The sequence below is a fragment of the Megascapheus bottae genome, chromosome 19, assembly GCF_031878675.1.
Source record: "Megascapheus bottae isolate mThoBot1 chromosome 19, mThoBot2.hap1, whole genome shotgun sequence".
NCBI lineage: Eukaryota > Metazoa > Chordata > Mammalia > Rodentia > Geomyidae > Megascapheus > Megascapheus bottae.
The window spans coordinates 13,518,179-13,531,565 of NC_143527.1; the positions used below are offsets into that span (position 1 = coordinate 13,518,179).

Genomic DNA, 13,387 nt, shown 5'->3' on the forward strand with positions numbered 1-13,387 from the left:
CCGCCCGACCCCGGCGCGCCCGCGTCCCCCCGCCGCGCCCCCCCACCCATTTCTTTGCTGAACTTGCAGTTCCGTGCGCTCGGCGCGCCCCCTCCCCCTCGCGTCCCTCCCCTCCCCGGAGAAGAGAGTTGGTGTTAAGAGTCAGGGATCTTGGCTGCGCGTCTGCGGATCTGTAGTGGCGGCGGCGGCGGCGGCGGCGGCGGGGAAGCCCGAGCGGGCGCGGGGCCGGCGGCGGCGGCGGCGGCGGCGGAGGAGGAGGAGGAGGAGGCGGTGGTGGCGGCGGCGGCGGCGGCGGAAGGCAGGCGGGCCAGGCAGCGGGGTTAGACATGAACGCCGCCTGGGCGCCGGCGGTGCACCGGGAGCCCCTTCTCGAGCGCGGGCGGTAGGTACCGGCCCGGCGGGGCGCGGAGAGGGGGGGGCCGGGGAGCGGGGGGGACCTCGGCGGGGCCGCGCCGGCTCGGGGGCTCCGGGGGGCTCGGCCACCCCGCACGCGCCTCCCCGCGTCTCCACACCGCGCCGCCGCCGCCGCCGCGCGGGCTCCAGGCTCGGGCGCTCCCGGGGAGAGCGAGCGAGACACCGACACCCCCGGCCCCTCCCGCGCCTCTTCTCCCCCCCCCCCGGCTCGGCCCCCCGCCCCCTCCCCAGCCGGCCCGCTCGGTCCGAGGCGCTCGAGGACTTTGCCGAGGGCCTGACTTGATGATCGTGACACTATGGTCCCCCCTTTTCTTTATGTATTGATTTATTTCCCCATCCCTGCGCACACAGTCGGGGTGCCGGACGCCCCCGGGCCCCCGCCCCGCCCCGCCGGGCCCCCTCCCCCCGGGAGGTGCCTGCACTCCGGAGACGCTCATCTTTAATTTCTTGATCGCGACTTTGCCATGCGGGCGGGGAGCGGTGTGAGTGTGAGTGCGTGTGCGCGCGTGTGCGTGTGCAGGGCTGGGGTGCGGGGGGGAGAAAGTTGAGATCCGAGCGGTCCGAGGAGTTTCTCTCTCTTCTCTGGGATCCATTCATTGCTCGCTCTACCTCCTGTTGCATAAACACGATGCGCTGAAGAGCGGCTCTCTCTCTCTCTTTTTCTTCTCCCCCCTCCCAGCCCCCACCCCTCTCCTGCCCGGATTTAGTGTGTGTATATGTATATATATATATATTTATTAAACAGGGGATATGACTAATTTGGATCTTTCTCTTTAGAAATACAATCTCGCATCTTCTTGATTTTTTTTCCTTTTCCCTCTTTTGCTCTTGCTGCCTATTCCATCTTCAAAACAAAACCCAACCACAACTCTTCCTCCATCCCTCTCTCCTTTCTACCTTAATCCCCCCCCCCCCCACACATCCACCACCCCCCTCCCGAAATCCTACCCCCTCCCCCCCCAGCCAGTCTCCAAAAATCCGATTGTGTTTTCTCCTAGGATTGGGACTGGATTTTCTGATTGCGGTTATTTCCATGTTTCTAGGTTTGTGTGATTTCTCTAAAATGCATCATCAACAGCGAATGGCTGCCTTAGGGACGGACAAAGAGCTGAGTGATTTACTGGATTTCAGTGCGGTAAGAGAGAATGGTGGAAACTAACAACAGCTGTGGAAAGAAAAAAAAAAAAACCAACCCCAGAAAACAAAAACCCAGACACTTCCACTAGAAACCAATAGGAATCTAATAGACAGAGATATTTTTTAATTGTCTGAATCCTTGGTAAATATGAAGGTGTTTTGGACAACTTTTTCACTAATTTGGGGGTGTGAATGAAGTGAGGACTTTATTTTTCTTTCAGTCTGATGACTTGCTTGAATTCCTTACCTACCAATTTCCTCCAAATAATAGAATCTCACCCCAATGGGAAGAAAAAGAGATACCCCCTAAAGCTGTAAAACCATCCCCCAAACTTGGCCATATCTGAGCTACTGAGACTTCTGATATTTCATGGACACTTCCAGTCTTACTTACTTTTTCTGGAAATGGAAAATAGGAGACCCAGTTATATCTTGAGAGTTTAAAAGTGATGATGATGCTGTGGCTTATTTTGTAGTAGGATCTGTCATCTAGCTACCTCTTCTCCCCCCCCCCCACCTCCTGAGCCTCTGTAAACTCCTGTGTATATGCTGAGCATACATTCTTTAGAACCCTTTGGACTATTTTTGTAATATTTCATAGTCCTGAGGTCAGCACAAAGAGGAACTTACACACTTGTGGAGTTTTATGACTGCACTTGGTCCTTCTCCATCCTCCCTGCTTCCTGTTCCTAAACCAAGTTCCACACATGTCAGGGGATTGAATTCTTTTTTAATGTCAGATGAGTTTGGTGTAAAGCAAAAATGCAATTGTAAAGCAAAGTAAAAGGAATCCACATCCACAAAACACCGATAAAATCCAAACTGCCTTCTAAGTGGGGCTCTTCCATGCTGCCGCTGCCGCTGCTCCAGCTCCTCTCCTCCTCACCACTGCTGCTCCTCTCCTGAACCTTGTGGAGAAATGACTCTCGAAGTTTTGCCAGGAAGCAGAGCTGTAGGCAGCTTTGCAGTCCCCCTCTCTGCTTGCTTTCTCCTCCATTCATTCCTTTGCTTTTTGCAGGCTCTGGCTCAGGAAAGGTGTGCATTATCCATTAGATACGTGGAAAGAGGGAAACCAATTAGGGTTGAAATAAATACTGGAGAGAGAGGGAGTGAAAGAGAGAGTGAGAGAGATGAGAGAGAGAGAGAGCGAGAGAGAGCGAGAGAGAGAGAGAGAGAGAGAGAGAGAGAGAGAGAGAGAGAGAGAGAGACTTGCCTCCAATTGCTCTCATGTGAGAGAGACGAAATGAGAATTTAGTGCAGGTGGCACTTTTATTTTTATTTGGGTTCACACATGACAGGCAGATCCCATACGAGAAGGAAATGGACATTGCCACATTTATGGCCAAGGTTTTTAGTACAAAACAAACAACTATTTCTTCTCTTGTCTAACTAGTGTTTTCTAGGAAGGCTGCTGCCCTCCGTCCTGAATGCAGCTAACGTTAGTGGGGCTGGGTTTGTTGAGTATGTAGTAGGACTGTTTGGCACTCTAAGTCATTTGAGAAGAAAAAAAAGGAACTGTGGGCCTGGGGAGGGGATTTGTAAAGTGGTTGGTTTTGTTTTAAGGTGGATAGCAATGCCTTTTTTCTTTTTTTTTTTTTTAACCAAATAAATCTTTAGCATTAACTCAGAGCCGTTTGGTAAGAGTGTGAAAGATCTGTGAACTCAGAAGTCACAAATGTCTTCTTTTCAACTGTGATATTTCTTTCTTTTAGATGTTCTCACCTCCTGTGAGCAGTGGGAAAAATGGACCAACTTCTTTGGCGAGTGGACATTTTACTGGCTCAAGTATGTAAATTCTTTTTTTTTTCCTGTAAAGTTCAGTGTTCTTAGCTGTTCATTGTATATTTTTAATTCTGTTGAAGTGTTTGGAAAAAGTCATTGAATTTTAGCCTGTGATGATACGGTTATCTCATTATCTGTCAATAGTGTAAGTTACCTAGCATGTTACCTTTTGCAATTATAATTAAGACCTATTTCTAAATCAAGAAAACTGTCTTAAAATTCCATCACTTAATTTAAAAGTGATTTTCTGAAATAGTTGTAATCAAACATGTGAAAATAAGGCCATTTCTAACATGAGAAATAATGTTTTTTATTGCAAATACAGAAGGAATAATCTAACTTTCATAGAAAGGGGAAATCCTTTTGTAAATAATGCAACTTACTAGGTTCAATTAACCATTTTAAAGAAATGAGCACTTATTTTGCAGATGCTACTCCATTGTAAACTCTAGCTGGAAATAGTCTCATGCTAATCTCAGAGGCAAAATATGAATTCATCTATATTTTCAATAGCCATTTTCATTCCTTAGCTGTTTCTTGGTCATCATTTCTTTGTGTAGTGAATTTTGTGCTATATTTAAAGTTGTAAATTTGGAAAGACTTTAGCAGTTTCTAAATGAAAGATCTCTGGATGATGCTTAAAAACACACACACAAACAAACCGACAGCGGTATGCACAAAGGAATCTGCACAGTGATGATATGGCATCTAAGGAAGATTTTTTTTTAACTGTAGGACTGCTTATTTCTTATTACAAGTGAGACTGAAAATATATTCATTGACCTTGTATTTTTTTTTTGTCCAATGCATTTTAAATAAGGAGTCATACATTGTTGTCTTCTCTCCTTGAGATCTAAGCTTGAAATCCATTTATGCCTGTTAAACAGCTGCAGGGTTTTAGGAGTCTGGCAGTGGTATAGAACTGTACATTAAGCAGAGTTCCATTCTTAAGTCAGACTGGTAAATGTTGACATCTTCTAGCTGTGCAATGCCAGTTGAATTGTCTGTCAACCAGAAATATAATTATACATCTTTTAGTTTTTATCTGATGCTGTTGCAGTAGAATAAATCTCTTCACCTGTGTGATTTGTATAATTGATATATTTTTTAAAAAAGTGATAGCTTTGAAAACGTGCTCATTTCTGGATTGATTACTTCTAACCCCATAAGTTTAGAGAATTCTTGTCTCTTAGTTTGATTTACAAATTATGAGATATCACCTGTGTTCTGTTTTAATATTTCTTAATGGTAAAGTTTAAGTAATAATATTGTTGCCAGTGTGTTTGTTCTATTGGTATAGACTCTGTTGCAGTTTCCATGTAGGGGTTTAATTTTTCTTTTTGGGGGGAAGGATTAGTATTCCGTATCCTAAATTTCTATATGGTATTCTTGTAACTGTTCAAACAAAAGCATTACTATTAATAATTGAAATGAAGATGGAAACAAGTGTTTCTTGTAGAGAAATTGGTTTTTCTAACTTAGTCTCTGGTAGTAAATTCCTTCTTGTTTTACTTAAGCAATGTGTATGTGGATTAAGTGTGAAAGGCTAAGACAAATGCAATATTTTAGTCACTGTGAAGTGACTGAAATTGCAAAAATGGGCATGTTTGGAGTAAGTTACATGTATTAATTTTACATAAGGCTTAATAAATTAAAGTGAATTAGAAGTATGAGATACATCAAGAAGACAGCTGTATATATGGCTCAGTTTCTATGTTCCCATTAAGATAAATTCCATGCTATAATGTATGTAGAGGAGCGTAGGGTAGGATAAATTGAGTGTGTATTAATGCATTTTGATAGGTAATCATATATCCAAACTTCTGGATTTTTTTGAGGAATGGAATATATGTGTTTATGGATTCATAAAAATAATCTTTTAAGTGAGTTGTGTGATGATATTTCTAGTGAATATGCACTGATTGTTTTCAAGGTGTGGAACTTAAGGTTTCATTGTACCAGTAGTGTGGCTCTGGGGACAGATGTTTACTTGTGAGGGTAGTGTAGTGACTCCTTTATTCTGTCAGCTGATTGCAAATGTGGGCCATTCATACAGTTCAGTAGGACCCATGACTAGTGACTATAACTTATAGAATGCAGATTAGGGTGTTATTTGTCCTACCAATAAGACATACTAGAACACAGGCCTATTAGTGAAAAGAATGGTTTCTATTTCTACTTAATAAAAAGCATGAATCTCTTAAAGCATGAGCACAAACTTTTTTTAAAAAAATTGAGAAACCTGCATCTTGTTTTTTTTTTAAACTGAAAGGGTGAACAAGGAAACTTGGACTAGAGAAATTATTTTCTAAAGTTACTTTAAGTTAGTATCTACTGACCTTAGTGGACTCAGATGTCACTTTCATGGATCACTTTGAAATTTGGATCCAGGGGAAAAAAAGATCTGACTAGAAGTACAGTGTTCTATTTGAACAAAAAAATCTCTCTCTCTCTCTCTCTCTCTCACACACACACATACACACACACACACACACACACACTTCTATACTATTTCCAATCTGGGTTGGGTAATATTTCATGCTGAAAGTTTCCAGTTGTTTTTGATTCCATTAATTCATGATGCTCCATCGTGATTTGCCATGTGAGAATGATAATCAAGTGTGGCCACATTCTCTTTAATCTTGCATTTCACAAACATGGCTCCTCTACCACCTTAAGAAATGGTAAGGCTGCTGGGGAGAATGGAATGTAACCTGAGCTCCAGCCTGACATTCCCAGTGAGCATTTTTCACATGAAAGGCTTTTGTCAACCCAGGAAAGGACCAGCAGTTTTTGTTTGATGTTTGCAGGTGTTCAGCAGAAAGCAGTAAAACAATTCAGCCATGATGGTCCAGAGCTCTCACGAACTATAACAGGGAGAATTGGTGGGCTCTGGAATTATTGTTAAGAAATAGCTATAACCTACATGGCAATGTATGCAAAGGGATTTGATATCTGCTGTATCTTAAAACAAACTCCAACCATCCACATGCCAGCGTGACTGGAAAATGGTTCTCAGTAAAAATTAGAATGACATTACCAGAAGAAAAAAAATAAGTTGCTTAGTCCCCTTTAAATTTTATCATAAAGAGGTTTATTTTTCAAATATAGTATATAGTTAATTTGGTTTTGTCTGAGTATTTTGTGAGAAAAATTTACTACTGTTGGTATATATTTTTTTTAAAGTAGTTTTAAAGTTGGGCTACTAAAATTCCATGCATATGAAAGAACTTGTTAGATCAGCTCTGGGCACATCTGTTGCATGTGTTTCGAGCTAGTGTGTGATGGATGGATGCTGAGTCTCCATTTCTTAGTTTTAAAGTTGATCTTTTTTTCCCTGGTAGCTGTTTAGTTTTAGTTAGGTGTTCAGCAGTTGTTAAAGATGATTGCCTAACACAGGGGTGTTGGACCAATTAAGAACAGCTGTAAAACATATCACCTCTCTCTTAGGTCAGTTTTGGAAGAGGGCAAATGTTTCTTAGCTTTCCTGTAAGTTAGCTATCTTATCTGTACATGACACAGAAATGACAGATCATTTGAGTCAGTGCATTGCAGGCCAAACATGAATCCAATTGGGTAGTTTTATGTGGAAGAGAAAATTCAAGGATCAAGGTCCTATACTAACTCCTATTTGTTTCAGTTATGGTGAAGGTGTTTAAAAGTGGCAACCACTTGAAGGGGAGGAGTGCTTACCATCCCCTTTCCCCCTTTGTCTGCCTGTCTCTCATACGTGCTGTCTGTGTTTTACTACTTAATATACCTTTTCTTTCCCCTTTTCTTAATGTGTACATTTTAAAACAGTCTTTCCATTGTCGTACAATTCATAATGGTTGTGAAGTTTCTTGTAAAGGGTAGAGCAAACCAATGGATTTTTTAAGAAAAAGCGGAGGGACATCAAACTCGTTTGTTGGAATCCTTGTATTTTGGGGAATAGAAACCTTTTAGAAAGACATAGTCTTCAGCATCCAATGCTGAAGAACAGGTTAAGGAGCTTTTAAACGGTGCCCGCATTGTTTGTTCTGGAAAGCAGTTTTGATTTGCTAATTCTGTGTCCATACAGATCTTTGCTTGAAATAACGTTGGTCTCACCAGTTGCGTTGCTGTCATTCGTGCTGTGTAATAAGGTGTTAGGTTTTATGGGCTGATAGTGCTGCTTTGAGAGGATGCTCTCCCTGAATGCTTTTCTCTGGTTTGGAGCTCAATTTGGGATTATTGGTTATTTTCTACCGGTTTCTCTTACACCTGTTTATAAAAGGTGTTGCATCGTTGAACATGGCACTGATGGAATGGAACTGAAGTTGTTTTTGACTGTGCCATGTGGTCTGCTCTATGTGGATTTGTTGTTGTTTCCTTTCCCTAAGGAATCCAGTTAAAAGGCAAAGGTTACCAAACCCAATTCACAGATGAGGAAACTAACAGATTTGTAACTTTAAACAGGTAATAAAAGTAGGTTGAAACTAAGTTTTGCCCAAAGTGCTTACAGTCTCTCCCAAAAGTCAGAAGCCATATACAATGTTTTTTCTCCACTTCAGTTTCCAAATATGCTACTTTTCTAAGTTATGGTAGATTTCAGTGTGGCTTTTTAGTGTATATTTTAGTGTATTTTTAGAACTTATTGCCATTTCATTCTGCTGAGAATTGATGATTTACACGAATGCTAGTGAAGATATTGTACTTGCAGTAATTTCACTTATTTGTTTTTTAGTGGTAGTTGGGTTTGAACCGAGGGCCTTGTACATGCCTGATAGGTACTTAACTTGAGCCATGCCCCCAGAAATCCAATTTATTTTTTATGACCAGAAGTTTACTTGCTCAATCCAGACCTATTAACATCTTTTAAAAAATAGGGATTTCTTACCTTTAAGAATTGAAGAAAAAGTATTAAAATATATGCAGTTTATAGTTGGACCTTTGACATAATGTTTCATTTCAAAGACAGTCCTCAGTTCTATCTGTATTTCTAAGAGAAGCAGTTTGGAAGTTTTGATATGTCTATTACCAGACATGTGCTTAAATGTTAGTTTTCAAAATTCAGAGGGAAGATCAATTCTCTATCTGACACGGACTTAAGTAAATAAAATGCATTAAACAAGCGTAGGGTTCCAAGAACTACTGAGACTGAAGTGCTTAGCATTTTTGACAGCATCAGCAAATTATCTTTACCCTACTATTGTAATGAGGAAATCACTTAAATAACAGATGAACAGCCAAGTCACATAAACATATATAATAGAACTATGTAATGAAAGTTTATGCTGTTAATTGCTCGAATCTGTCTTAAATGCTTAGAATCATGGAGCAGTAAAGGCTGTCATATAAACAGTTTTGTTTTGAGCTTAAAATTATTCCTTTTTTTTTTTTTTTGCTTTCATCTGCTATGATAAACAAAGTAATTTGGTAAGCTTTACAGATCAAACATTTACTCCTTAATGGTAAACTACATTTTATATTGGGAGTTTGCAATCTAGTCCAAGGCCTGGAGTTGAGTCCTGGTGGCCTCAGGCCTGTTATTTTCAGTGTTTAGTGTTATGGTGCTATTTAGATCTATTCCCATAAGCCAAGATAACAGATCTTAAGTTGCCTAATAAGGAACATAGTTGTTTTGAAATGTTCTTTGGTTTACAAGTCTTGAACCCAAATGCTCTTGGCCAAACCTTTATCATCTATATATGTATTGGTTAACTCACATCTTGTGTAGTCAAACAGGAGCAAACAGAGGCTAGGTAAGAGCAGAGAAGAATCCTCCCTTCCATAGTTGTGTTTTTCTTTTTCTTTCTTTCTTTTTTTTTTTTTAGATTTTATTAACATTGATTTTTTTTTTTTACATCGTATTTCAAACGTCAAGTTTAACAAACGTCAAGTTTAACAACCATGGGATCTCTATATACAATCATTGGCACATAAATTTAAGAACAAAATTAAGCTGAGAGTTTGCATGTCATAGAATCATATTGATCTGTATAAGATTATGTAGTTATGCTTTTCTTATGACCTACTTTCTTTTTAATAACTAGGGATTTTTCTAAGCTAATTAGGTAGTGATAAGTCTTAGAAGTTTAAGTAGTTTAAGTTTATTTTTGTTACTGGTTTCCTAACACTGATTGAAAAATTTAATCTTGACCACCAAATTTATAAGTTTTCATTTGTCCATCTTCTAAATGTATAGCTTCATTTTGACTCTCATAGATACGGGTTTTAGGCAGATACATTGGAATGTATCCCTAACGTAACTTTTGATACTTATGAGAAAATAATAAAAAAATTAGCAATTTAGATAAGATTAGTTAGCACTTTGTTATAAGTAGCGTATACACATATATATTTATTTGTATTAGATATTCAGGAACACTAAAAGTGTTGAAAAGGTTGTCGCGTTTACTTTCATTCAAAAACAAATAATGGCCCTGTTAATCAGCATATCAAATACCCAGGTGTGTTTGAAATCAGTTTATGTGGATAAATTTCAGGGCTGTAAGAAAGTATTTTGTTTAAAGGGGCAGCCACACAATTGTTCAAGTGGGTGCTTTTGTACTTTTGTGTGACAATTAACATTTAATGAATGACTTTCTAGACTGCGATTGGTAGTAATTACTATATGTAGTTTATTAACTGGAGTCCATTGTTGGATAGGCCTGTATTGATCTGTTTTGCAAACAATCCTTGACATGTGCAGTCCTATTTGTACATTAGGCAGCAAAGATCTGTCTCACTGATGCTGGGATTGCTACTATGAATTTAGGCTTATAGATTTTTTTTAAGCATTAAGATGCATTAAAAACAACAGTCATTCTAGGTGAATTACAAAATGCATTAACTTTTCTGCCATAGAAGTTTGACATTCAGATCCTAAGGAAATCCCAAAGAAATTATGCCATATTTGTTTTAGTCATAGAAATTTAGATGTGTTATTTTAAAGATAAGGAGCCAAGGCTAAATGTCTTTCCCCCAAATCTCAAAGTCAGTCATGTCTATATCAAGGCACATACATGTCCTAATTCTCTGGTTACAGAGCCCATGCTGCTCTTAATTAAGATTGGATATCCTCTGGTATCAACTCTGTGTTTAAGAAGAAAACTTGGGTAGTAATCTACCATTTCTGAAAAAAAAATACAAAAATTGAGATTGTGCGAGAGGGCCACCATAATCTGGCTGGGTTGTCATCACGAGTTCTAATTTGGCTGAGGTCATTGATGAATAACTGTTAAAATGTATTGTGTTATTAAAAATAACAAAGTAAGACCCGTGATTAAATATCAGGGCTGTAATTTAATCTCAGGGGTTCTGGTGCAGTTCATAAACCATTTGGCTTTTTCTGTAACAGATGACGTCAAAATGCAGCTTGATTGAATTATGACCCTGGTTGCAGGGCACCTGCCTCTGCTTCTCACTTCATGGCATGTCAGCGTTTCCATTACCAACTCTCCTTTTCTTTTTCCCCCCTGACATTTTTAACGTCAAATAGTAAAACTAGGCTGATGGTTGGCATATAAACTTTCAGCCCATTGGGAACAGACTCTTTTCTCAATAAAACTGAGAAGGTGGTGACAAAGCATCATGGTGGAATACCTTTCAGAATGCTCTTCCTTGCTTTAATCTTCCATTAATTTAAACATTCCCCTTTTGGGGTACTTAAACTGAATTGCAAGGCATCCAAATAGATGGTTTTTAATCTCAAATTTCCCAAACCAAGACTTAACTACAAAGGATTTAAAGGACTGTTAAATTTAGGGAACGACAGAGCATCTACAGAGGATGTTGAAATGATAGCTCTGGACAATCTAGTTTTCATATTCGGTAAAATATAGGAGAACAAGATAAGGAAAACACGCAAATTGCCATACTTTGTCAGTAATTGCTTTGATACTCACTTAAGATGAGTAAAAATTGATAATGAGTGGTTAGAAAGGTATATTTATTTCTGTCATTGAGAGGAGATTATAACATAGCCTCAATTTTGCCTTTTGGGTTTCGTATGTTTGAAAGGCAAGATGTGGGCTTCCATGTAGCTGGCCAGCTTTTATAATTCTGGCTGATTGCATGTCAAATAAGTTTATTGGAACATGCTAGGATCATAACCCTGTGTTAGCCATTATGGGACATAAAGGGCTTTTGTCATGGGGACCTGCTCATAGAGGGCATGTAGTCTAACAAGGAAGAATGGAAAAGTAGTAGTTAACATAGACATAATCATGTTTAGATGAAAGGAAACTTAATTCATGCCAGTGGAAATTAGGAATGAAAGGGTCATGGACAAATTGATTCTGAGCCTTTCTTGAAAGAAGGATTTAATTTGACATATGTGTATTGAGCATGTATCAAGATAACTGTCAATGGAGGATAAGGGGACATTACCAGTATACAGGAGGCAGAGAGGGGAGGATCAGGGTTTGAGGGCAAGGTTGGGCAAGCCTATAATTCCTGCTATGCTGGAGGTAGCAATAAAAGGATCATGTTCCAGTGCTGGTAAAGATGAGACATCTGCTGATAGTAAAAAAGGGTGAAGGTGTGGCTCAAATGGTAGAGTGCTTACTGAGGGCCTGAGTTTAAATCTCTCCCCCTTACAAAAAAAAATAGCAGCTGTCAACTCTGTTGCTTTTGGATTATGATACTACTTTTGTTGAATAAAAGCTGTACCGTGATTCAGTAAGAGTTTTAAAAATAAGACTTTGTTAAAGAACAGTATTCAGCCAGTTGCCAGTGGCTCACATCCATAATTCTAGCTACTCAGAAGGCTGAGATCTGAGGATTGCTGTCAAAGTCAGCTCAGGCAGAGAAATCTCTGTGAGAATCTCATCTCAAATTAACCACTCAAAATCCAACAGTGGAGTTGTGGCTCAAGTGGTAGAACTCTATCTTTGAGTACAGACAGACTCAATGTACAGCACTCAGGCCCTGAGTTCAAGCTCCAAAACCATCACCACCATCGCCACCAACAGCAACAAAAAGACAGTTTTCAGTACGGCAAAAAAAAAAAAAAAAAAAAAAGAAAATCTCTCTCTCTTGCCCCTCTTCCCCCAAGCTATCTATTTTGCTAGGTATTTTTGAGGTCAGATCTCGTTTCCTTGAACTCATGATCCTCCTACCTTAGCCTCTTAAATGAAGAAATGTTTAAAATTTGTCCTTTTCATTTCAAAATTGAAGAATTTATTGAACATTTACCACATGTTAGGCCATATACCAAGTGCAAAAAAGGAAATGATGTTCAAGGTAGTAGCTTGCTGAGTTATCTCAGTGAGGGAGGGGTAGGTGGAACTGAAATTGTATTGGCTTTGAGACTTTAGTTGAAATCTGTGCCTTTAGCTTCTTGATGAGCATTCATCCTGTGAATTTGCTCTTCTTTCTTTTATGAAACTACCTGTAACTCCCCCCACCCTCCTTGTCTATACTGAGGATTGAACTCAGGGCCTTGTGCCTTGCTAGGTCGGTGCTCTTAATACTTGACCCAAACCTCTAGTCCCTTTTCTCCTTATTTTCAAGGGAGGGTCTTGCTGTATGCTAGTTGGGGTTGTGATCCTTTCAATTGCGTTCCCTGTGTGTCTAGGTATGGTAGTTAGCTGTTGTGTCTTTCCCCCATAGCTGGGATAATAGGCACAAGCCACTTCACTAAACCATTGAGTGAGAGTGAAAGGAGGAGTGTCCAGAACTTTTATGGGTGCACTGCCTTTAACCATCCATCATTCTCTGATCTCTAGCTCTCTCTCCCAAGTCACTAGGATTGCAGGTTTGAACCAGGGCCTCCCCTCCCCTCTCCTTGTATGTTTTTAATGCTTGAAAAATGTATGACACCACCAGCATGTGGTTTCCCCAGCCTTTTTAGAAGCTAAGCAGAGAAGTACGTTTACGTTTCTGAGAATAATGTTAAATTGATTTTGTAATTTCATTCTGTAGAGGTGTAGAGGTAGAAGAGGGCCTTATTTAATGGTCTTCGGTAATTATGGACCATTTAGGCTTGTTATAGCTTATGTTCTTATTACAGTAAACACAGCAGTGCTTCAGTCATACCAGCTCAGTTGACTTTATTCTCTCCCCTGGTCCGACTTCAGATAGCACAACC

At 39.9% G+C, this 13,387-nt stretch overlaps 1 protein-coding gene across 8 annotated transcripts in view; it reads left to right on the forward strand.

The window, feature by feature from the left end:
- The first annotated feature begins 297 nt into the window (after nucleotides 1-297).
- The window catches only part of Tcf4 (transcription factor 4), a 343,820-nt gene continuing 330,730 nt past the window's right edge, over nucleotides 298-13,387 (forward strand). For 6 of the 8 annotated variants that reach the window (XM_090353043.1, XM_090353046.1, XM_090353045.1 and 3 more), the window contains exons 1-3: nucleotides 298-382; nucleotides 1,458-1,549; nucleotides 3,264-3,336. In XM_090353043.1, the coding sequence (XP_090209169.1) occupies nucleotides 1,478-1,549; nucleotides 3,264-3,336 (145 nt within the window). In that variant the 5' untranslated portion in view covers nucleotides 298-382; nucleotides 1,458-1,477. Of the gene's footprint in view, nucleotides 383-1,457; nucleotides 1,550-2,762; nucleotides 2,812-3,263; nucleotides 3,337-13,387 lie in introns of those variants that run through there. The other 2 variants (XM_090353050.1, XM_090353049.1) reach the window with 2 other exon arrangements.